Source organism: Seriola lalandi, unplaced genomic scaffold (genome assembly GCF_002814215.2).
Source record: "Seriola lalandi dorsalis isolate HSWRI2012SDOR001 ecotype SW California unplaced genomic scaffold, Sedor1 jcf7180002054748, whole genome shotgun sequence".
In the NCBI taxonomy this organism is placed as follows: domain Eukaryota; kingdom Metazoa; phylum Chordata; class Actinopteri; order Carangiformes; family Carangidae; genus Seriola; species Seriola lalandi.
Genome location: NW_019525301.1, coordinates 1,937,684 through 1,946,950, shown reverse-complemented (window position 1 = coordinate 1,946,950; position 9,267 = coordinate 1,937,684). Strand labels below are relative to the sequence as shown.

General features: G+C 41.5%; 1 protein-coding gene across 1 annotated transcript in view; it reads left to right on the top strand.

Annotated features, from left to right (window-relative positions):
- Nucleotides 1-6,237, top strand: part of etnk2 (ethanolamine kinase 2) — a 20,859-nt gene extending 14,622 nt beyond the window's left edge. Inside the window, exons 6-9 of the mRNA XM_023424767.2 lie at nt 1,695-1,778; nt 1,863-2,023; nt 2,129-2,202; nt 4,215-6,237. Coding sequence (XP_023280535.1) covers nt 1,695-1,778; nt 1,863-2,023; nt 2,129-2,202; nt 4,215-4,287 — 392 coding nt within the window. The 3' untranslated portion in view covers nt 4,288-6,237. The remainder of the gene's footprint in view (nt 1-1,694; nt 1,779-1,862; nt 2,024-2,128; nt 2,203-4,214) is intronic.
- Nucleotides 6,238-9,267: the final 3,030 nt, after the last annotated feature.

Below are 9,267 nucleotides of genomic sequence, written 5' to 3'. Positions count from 1 at the left end.
ATAAATGTCCAACACAGTTTACCAGAGCAGTCCAAACACAGGAATATTGACTTGACTATGAAAGAACACTGAGTTATCACATCACCAAATATTCACATTTTAGAAGCTGGAACCAATTAATTGTTGTCATTATTGCTCAAAAAATATGATTCCTACAGTTTATCAGACATCCAAACTGTTGCCCATTAATCCTTACAGCTCTATTTTCAACCCCATTTACAGCTGATATTAACATATTTTCTGTATCTGAATAGCATATCTGGATAAAGAAGAATGCATTAATGCATGTGTCATTACAAGCATATGGAATTGCACTAGGACTACTGTTGCTTCAGCCATACCATGTCTAGAGTTGATCTGACTGAGATGTGATCAGCTCTCAAGTCTAAATTGCATCTGTACAGTTTGACCATATTCTTAAGAATCAGTTATCAGCTGATCACATTTACAGGTCTCCTTACTCCAAACAAACTTCTTCACTGACTCTGGTGACCTTCTTACATTTTAAGTGACCTTAGCCGAGACTCTTGCCTTGATGATAAGAAAACAAGAATGTTTATTACGTACAGGTGTGAGTGTAAAGGCCTGTAAAGGGTTCGTCAAGCAGACAGGCGTTTGCAAATGCATATTGATAACTTTGGGATGTTTGACAGGTGACTAGCTAGCTTGCCATCTTCCACCAAGCTTAGATCAGTTATGATATTGCACGCAGAATACACATTATACATTATACAGCACGAATGTGTGTGGAATTGAACTTGTGCATTAGAAAATAACTTCAACAGTCTTAGCAGTAGCAAGAAAATTAGCAAATTACACTGTGATTTAGCTCAAAGTGCTTTACAATAGAAAATAAACTAGTACATTAAAATAAGGGCATCTCTGTGCAAGATCTGCAGTTTGAGAGGTTTGAGACAGCATTGTGTTACACAAGTAGAGCGGCTCCTTTCAGGAATAGCTCAGTACGTAGGTTGTGTTGCAGGCGAGAGAGGAAGAGAGAGAGCAGTGAGGCTGGCAACTGGAGCAGAGAGTTAGCAAGAAGTTAGCAGTATAGCTAAGAGTGCAATGTGAGTGCAATTAAGGCTGTGTGTCAGTAAATTAATGCTACAACTCCTTAAGCCAAGTTCCTATGTCTCCCCTGTGCTTCCCAACTAGAGTCTGTGCGATGAGCCAATATTGTATGATATAATGATATGAACGATATCAAAATACAGGATTCTACATTGTCACTGGACTCTTTCACTGTCAGTTAATAGTAACTATTTTAATTATTACCATAGAAGTGATTTTTAGATATTTTTCCTCCAAACTGCACATTTGATGTTTAGTATCAGTTCAGAAGAGTAATCCTGTTATGTCTTCAGACAGGAGGGGGAAAGTTGAAGGAGAACGAGTTTCAGCACAGGAACAACCGGCAGCATGAAATCATGAGACAGGACAGACACAGCACAGTTGTTTTAATCTGTATTTATGTCAGATAACATTTATGTCAGACGACATTGGAACCATTAACACCACAAGGTGCGCTCATCTGAACCCCACTGATCAGGTCTTTAGAAAAGCAGTTTGATATTCCATTTTTGCTAACCAGGCTTGATGACCTAAATGTCTTCTCAGTGGCTGGTTGGGAGTGGAGTTAGCAAAGCTGCTTTTGAGCAGCTGCACCTTAATAAGCTGTACATGTTGTTTTTCAGGTCATGTTCGGTTCATTGACTATGAATACTCCAGCTACAACTACCAGGCCTTCGACATTGGCAACCACTTCAACGAATTTGCAGGTTTGTTGAACCACAGTGTGATCTGTATGTGAGTGTAAATCTTTCCATGTAGTTTGGCTTATTATACATCTCGTATGTGACCAGGTATGACTGAGCTGGACTACGGGCTGTACCCCAGTCGGGAGATGCAAATGGACTGGCTCAAAGTTTACCTGCAGGCATACAAACTCTTCACCAAGAAAACAGAGGAGGTCAGCCCACGAGAGCTGGAGACACTCTACGTACAGGTCAACAAGTTTGCTCTGGTGAGGAAGAATATGTTGGCAAACGCACACAAGCTTTTACACACTCACACCCACCGTGTCTCACATTACTTCACCTCATGTAATATCCCATTTGTCTCTCTCAAGGCTTCTCACTTCTTTTGGGGCTTCTGGGCGCTCATCCAGGCCAAATACTCCTCCATCGATTTTGACTTCCTTGGGTAAGTTTGTGCTTGTGAGCTTGGGCTTGTTATACAGTATTTGTGGGGACCATAGTGCTGGACTCCACAAGTTTAAATGGCTGTTTGAATGCCAAGACCTGGTGTCAGGTTTAAGGTTACAATTAGGTTTATGCATTCAGTTGTGATGGTTAAGGTTAGGGTAAGGAGCATTATCTCAACGTTGGGTCCCCATGAATATAGTAAAACAAGGTTGTGTGTGTGAGAAAGACTTAGAGCTGTGTGTGGTGCCCCCTGTGTGGAAAAGAATAGAGTCATAAGTTGGACTGTGTGTTTGAAAAGAATCTGTCAGTGCGGGTTAAACAGAACATTATGAAAGACTGAAACTGAAAACCTTGAAGCCAACATGGCTCTTATTTCTTTTGTGAACCTCCATACCACTTAACACTCTATGTCCACTTACCTGTAACACAAACGGACACCAGGTTTGCCTCCCAGGAAGTAGACCTAAGGAGGTTCATGGACTGCAACCCTAGCACTCCTATGTTGCCAACGGCTTGACTGTCAAAAGAGTCTGTCTACTAATTTGATTACTGCTGGCATGGAGTTGTATTAAAAACTAAAATGAAATATGTTTTTGACGTGACATAACATAACATATACACAGTGGAGTCCAAAAGTCTGAGACCAATTTCCCCATCACTTAAATGAGAAAGTGATCTCAGACTTTTGGAGGGTTAGAGTCTAGTCCCACTGTATCTACTTGGTGATTGGTTTGACTGTGTACATATTTTGTAAAAATCGTAATTACCAAAGAATCTTTGGGAACCCTATAATTTTAGTTCTAATTAAGCCCCTTTTCCACTGGTGAAAAAACCCACTAAGCCCCGCTAACATCAGGCTTTTGTCGGCAATGTAAAAGGGAAAATTCGGCATTCACACCTGGGTCAATTGACTCTGCAGTAGAAGCAGGTATTTATCTGCTCTGATCAGCATTGAAGTAAACACAACACCCGCGTCAACTCGCTAATTTTCACTCCTTTTCCTGTTGTGACGTCTTTCAGAGCACAGACACTGTAAGCACACCTGTCACCTGTCCAGCTCAGTGCTGTTAAACCAGAAACACTGTGGCTACGCTGCGCCTGAGGATGAAAGAGTGAACTCAGATCCAGTCTGCACGACGGCTAGCAGCTCACTCTTTCTCCCTTGCGTCTGGGTGTGTGCTCTGCAACTGCTTGTGATGACGTCGCTCCCTGCAGTTGTGTGTGTCCTCTCAGGAAAACTCGTCTGGCTGTGAACAAAGAGTCACTTGCCTTTTTTAGCAGGTTTACTTGTGTTTAAAAAATCAGCTTAAAAGGGTATTAGTGTCACAATTTTGTTCAGACTCTCAGATTCAGAAAGTAAAACTTAACATTACCCAGAGCACTGTTTGGACACAGGCCTGTGAAATGAAATACACAATGGACTAAGTTGTTTTCTTCTCCTGAACAGAATCAGTTGAAAGTTTTGTGAAGCACAGCAGTGTGTGTTGGTTAGCTGCTCTCATTTGTTAGTGCTGGCGTTTGGTGCTCTAGTTTGCTAATATTAGCTTATTGTCTGTGATGGCGCAGAAAGTATTAAGAAAACTCTTTGTATGGCAAAGCCAATTATTAAATTATTAGATCCAAAATACGTGCGAATACATAGAGTTCTGACAGTCTGGTCATTTGCTGTCACCGCATCTGTGAAAGAGAGAACTAATGCCAGACGGATGCCCTCCTTTATATAATGTCAGGCAAACACAATAATGAATGTGTGAGAACTATCAATGACTCAGCAGATGTTGAAATGACACGAATGAAAAGTAATGTCTAGTGGCTTACCGTTAGCCTTCCTTTTCACATTCTGAGTGGAATACAAACATAACAGCACGATGGGTCCTCCCAAATGTTGACTAGAATAAAGGGAAAAATGCATCTCTAATGGTACATAACCAAAAGGAAATCAAAATTAGATTAAAAAATAAAAATTATGACTCTGTGTCTTCACCACCTCCTTCCTCTTGTTTTTTGCAGGTACGCTGTGCTTCGTTTCAACCAGTACTTTAAGACCAAACCTGCAGTGATGGCCATGCAGATCCCAGAATGAGAGGAGACAGAGGAGGACAGGATGAGGCGAGAAGACAGGCGGGAGGGTGTCAACAGGTTTCGTGCTGGGACGTCCTGTAGGGTGGGAACGCTTCTCTGTGAGCCAGCTATTGATGGACCACTCTGTGGTCTACCTGGCATCCTTTTCTGCAACGAGTGCAGTTCCTCTTTTATTCCTCCAAACTTAGCTTCACATCTGTCACAACCCTAGCTCAAGAATTATAAAACTCATGTGCGTTCGCTGTGTGTATGTGAGTGTGTGCTTGTTTATGTTCTTAATTTATCTGGATAAACCTGACGTCTCGCTTTCCCTCTGCAGCTGAACCAGGCGTAGTGAGCACAGCAGTCTGAGTTTGGGGTAGAGTTCACTCACTTAAAACCTGCTTCATTATCTGTCACACTGGCGCCAATATGTTCCACGGTGCTGGTAATGAAGGTCAAAAGAAGGATGAGACTGTAACGAAGAGTTTGATGCTGACGTTGGCGGTTCGTTCTGTTCTCTGTGTATCTTATGGCTCAATGCCACGACCTCAATGCAGTTAGAAACTGACTCCAGTGGCATTTCACCTGGGATTCCTCACATTCTGCATGTGGTGTGCGGTGGGACCATTCCTCCTTCTGTCTTAAGTTATTTTAACAGTTTGACTTCTAATCTATGTGATCCTTCCTCTCATTTCTCCATTTATGGTGCTAAGTGCTTGTAGCCGCGGTATTTCTGCACTGCATTTCCCAGAGATCGCCTGTGCATCACACACTGTGGGCAGCACTGTGTCGTTCCTCTTTCCCCGGATCGATGCAGGTTGAGCTTCTGTCGGTTTCTCCTCTAGCTGCTCCCAGCAAACTGCTTTTGCTGCTGCTGAAATATGAAACATACTTTTCTGTGTGCTAGTGGACTTTCTCCCCTGGAAGGAGCTACCAGACACTGAGTGTGTGGAACAGCAAATAGAAAAGCTTTTCATGGCCTGGCTGTTGGTTGAATCACTATTGTGTTATAGCAATCAGTGATAGAGAGCGGCTAAAGGTGCATTTATTTATTTATGTGGATTATTCATCTCAGGTCAACAACTCTTCAGTTTGGGTTGCTTTAGTAAGTGTTGCTTTGTGTTGAAATGGGAAGTGGAACTGAAGCAGGAGGGGAGATAGATTTCTTTTTTTTTTTTAAATAACGGACCTGTGTAAATGTCACTCTAAACTCTGTGTTCATTTCTGTCCTCACACTGTTTTTCCACCGTCTTGACTTTTATGGTTAAAGTGAAACGCTCTGTTAAACTTTCCAGACCTCTTGGAAAAATCCCCCCCCTCCTCACCACTTCTCTAATGCTTTCCTGTGTCTGATCCCTGTTCACATTACTATCTCCTCCCACCCCTGTTTTGTTTCATCTCTCCCTTTGTCAGTGGATATTGAGGCAGTAACACCTGCTCCACTGGCCGTCTTAACATCAGAGCACCATACTGTAATCCATTCATATTCACATCACAGATTCTAGGCCAAATTTTGTCATTTAATCAGACATTGCATAAGTTATATGGAGGGTCAAACCAAGTCTATCTGGGGCTCTGTGTCCATCGTGACATCACCTCGTACTTGGATGGAAAAAGACATCATCTGACTCTGACACTAACTTTGTCATTTCCTGTAGGGAGGAAATCCTCATTCTACTGTCAGCAAAAATGCTAGAACCCTTAAACGGGACTTGACTGGTTTTACACATCAAAGTCTGTTTACAGGTATTTGGGAGTCCTATTGCAAATGTGAAAGAAGTTTAATAAAATCTTTTGAGCAGTGTGAAATCTCCTCAAGTGATGTCACTTGAGTCGGCGTCGGTTGGGGCTGAACAAGTTGAAAAATAAAAAAATCTGGAGGTGTGGCATTAGAAATAGGTGAGCTCACCAGACCTCTGTAGCCTGTAGTGCTGTGACTTTTTATTTGAAATTCAAACATTCCTTTCAATGTATGAAAAAAAAAAATTTGAACTGTAGAGTTGTTCGAAATGTACAGTCCATAAGTTGATCAGACTGTCTGAAGTAGTTTGCCTTGTGGTCAAGCAGAGGGCTAGTTCACTACCAGCTTGACGTATTTTATGTCCAGTTGACACTCACAGTGAATTAAGCTAATGAATAAAAATGGAGGAAGATACTAGTGAGCAAGCCCATGCTAACTGCGTAATCAGTGTCAGGCAGTCTTTTTGGGAGGTTCTATAGTTCTTTGCCACAGTTGGCAAAATTTCCAACAAAGATGAGGCTGTTTTCTGACTTTGTAAAAAGCAGTTACCTGACTCTACAACGACAGCAACAAATCTGAGGAGTCGTGCTAACTGATACTTGTGGCAACTGCAGTACGGATATGCTATATGTATGCATTCAAGTTAGTTTTATGTGTCAGTTCAGATCTGTTCAAACTTGACTTTTTGAACAAGTGACAGTCCAAGTAGCCCACTCCTCATTTCTGCTTGAGGCTACGACTTCTGATTCCTACCAGGATCCTTTGCACTTTGTGTCCAGTCTTGTGTTAATACACTGCAGATTTAGTTGTCTCGTCTTATATCTCCTAAAGAGGTACTCTGGCAATGTAGTATTGCACTTACTTAAAAGTCAAATTAAAATTGAAGCAGCAGAGGCTCCTGATTTTTAGGGTTAGGGTTAGGGTTACTCCAAAAACAATGGATCCCATAATGCAACTTGGTACATCTTTTCCCTGACTGGTATATCCCCATGTCTTTAACTTGAAATTCCATGTTTACAATGCAGGGTATCTCTTGAGAGTTTGTAGTCTTCAGTCCCAAGATGAAATGACTCAAATGATGTCACTTGCTGTGACTAATGAGTACCTTCATTAGCAGGGCAGTAATGCTCATCAAAACTTCCCAGGGTCCAAAGTGGCCTTTTTAAATGTCTTAGTGTTTGTCTGACCAATGGTCAAAAACCCAAAATATTCAGTTTGACCTGTTGTTTGATCTATGACAAATAAGAGCAACATATTTGCACATTGTGAAACCTGCAACCAGTGATTGGACTTTTTCACTATTTTTGCTAGAAAATGACTGCAACGACTGAGCAGTTATCAAAATAGTCTCTGTCAATCAACCAGTCGACTAATCGTTTCAGCTCGCCTCGAGTCATTTTCTCAGACTTGATAAAGTTCCTTCCAGAGTCGTTCAGCTGTTTTCACTAACTATGACCATTAAACAGTTCTTTATGTGTAGAATCAGGAGTAGGGTGCCCTTGCTCATTCATTTCTTATTTTCCTTTTTTCTTATTCTGACTGCTAATAGTTGATACAGTTTTCCTTTTTGAGGCCTGCAGACACCGTGACACTGACCCGTCTCTCAGAAAAATCTTGATACTACACAAGCAATGAACTTAAGCACAGGATTGACGCCTCCTCCCGATCGACGCAATCACTGACCCGATTAAACTGGATTGATGAGCACATACATGAATCTTAGGAAGCTATTCATTCATGCTACCAGGCTGCAGAAAAGCAATGTGCCTTCTCTCTCACCTACACACACTCTTAAGGATATTTAACCCCTCAATGACCCAGCAGGAGGTGACACTGAGCTCTGACCTTTGTCCTCCACAATGGGTCTCATGTAACTGACGGCTTATTAGTTTCCCAGATGAGCAGCAGCCTTCCTGAACAGCAGAGCAGACAGAGACAGAGACTGATGATAATGGTTTTCAGTCAGGTGAAGTGTTTTGAGCAGGATCACATTTACATCTGAAATGTGTCTGTGGTTCTTATCCTTGAAGTTATGATTATAGCCTTCTGAATGTGAACTATAACTCTTTTTTTTAGGGCTGTGTGAGACTAAATGGGTTTAAGAGTCACTTAGTAAAACATGTACTCATATGATGGCACATATTTGGGAGCAAAAAGCAACCAATGGCACTGTCTTGAAAAAGCTCAAATCACCCACAACAGTAGTGGATTTTTAATTTAATCAAGAGGCCCTTATTTTAGGGACCTAATAGTGGAGTAATCTGCTTTAGTAGATTTTCAGACAAAGGCCAAATTAGTGAGCTTGCTGCTTGAACGCACAATCCTAATACGGTGGTAGGAATTTAGCCTAGATAAAAAGGGCATTTGCACCCAATGAGCACCGAATGAACTTCTTCATTCACTTAATGGAGGACACTGACCCCGAGTGGACCTCATCTGTTGACACAGTTTAGGATTTTTGAAGAGAGACAAAGTTGGGTGGGTTTATTTCATTTTTTCTGAAATGGCATCTAACACTGTAGCAGACACTAATGTTAAAGGCGAGAGTTAAATGTCTGGTTGAACTGAAAACACATTCCACACAGAACTGAGGTTGCACTCATGCTGGGGTGCGCTAATATTTTAGCAGCTGTGCCCATTGGTCACTTTACCCACTGTATTGTTTGGCACCAAAATATTCTTCATGGTACTGAAATGGTTCAATCCAGTTTATATTGTAAAGGCTTCAACACACTTCTCATATTGCAGTCCCGTAGACTTTCATAGGGAGGGTCACCCCTCTCTGAACACAAGTAACTTTACAGCATGTTAAAAGCACAATGAGTGTTCAAACATTCCCTTAGCATCAACAGCCCTGAAACCTACTATCACTCTCAAACTGCACTGTTGACTGCACTGACAATAACGTTTGACTAGTTTATCCAGCAGTAACAGATCTCCACACTGTAGGATGAAAATGAGAAGTATAACTGCACGCATGCATGCAAGTATCATTTTCATACTTTAAATATTTCAAAGCACACTGGGTAAAGTGACAATGAGCCAAACACAGAATTAGTGTGAATATTCGATGAAGTTCCTGAAACGTTGCCTATTTGTAGACCAGTACGTTTATCTGTTTTTGCGGCGGCTGCTCTTATCTCATACAGGCTGTCTGAATTTCCTGTTCCACGCTGGCTATCAAAGATTTCCCTCTTTGTGCTAGGCCTTTAAGGTTTGAAAACAGTTGTAAACAGGGTCTATTTATTGAGTGACTTT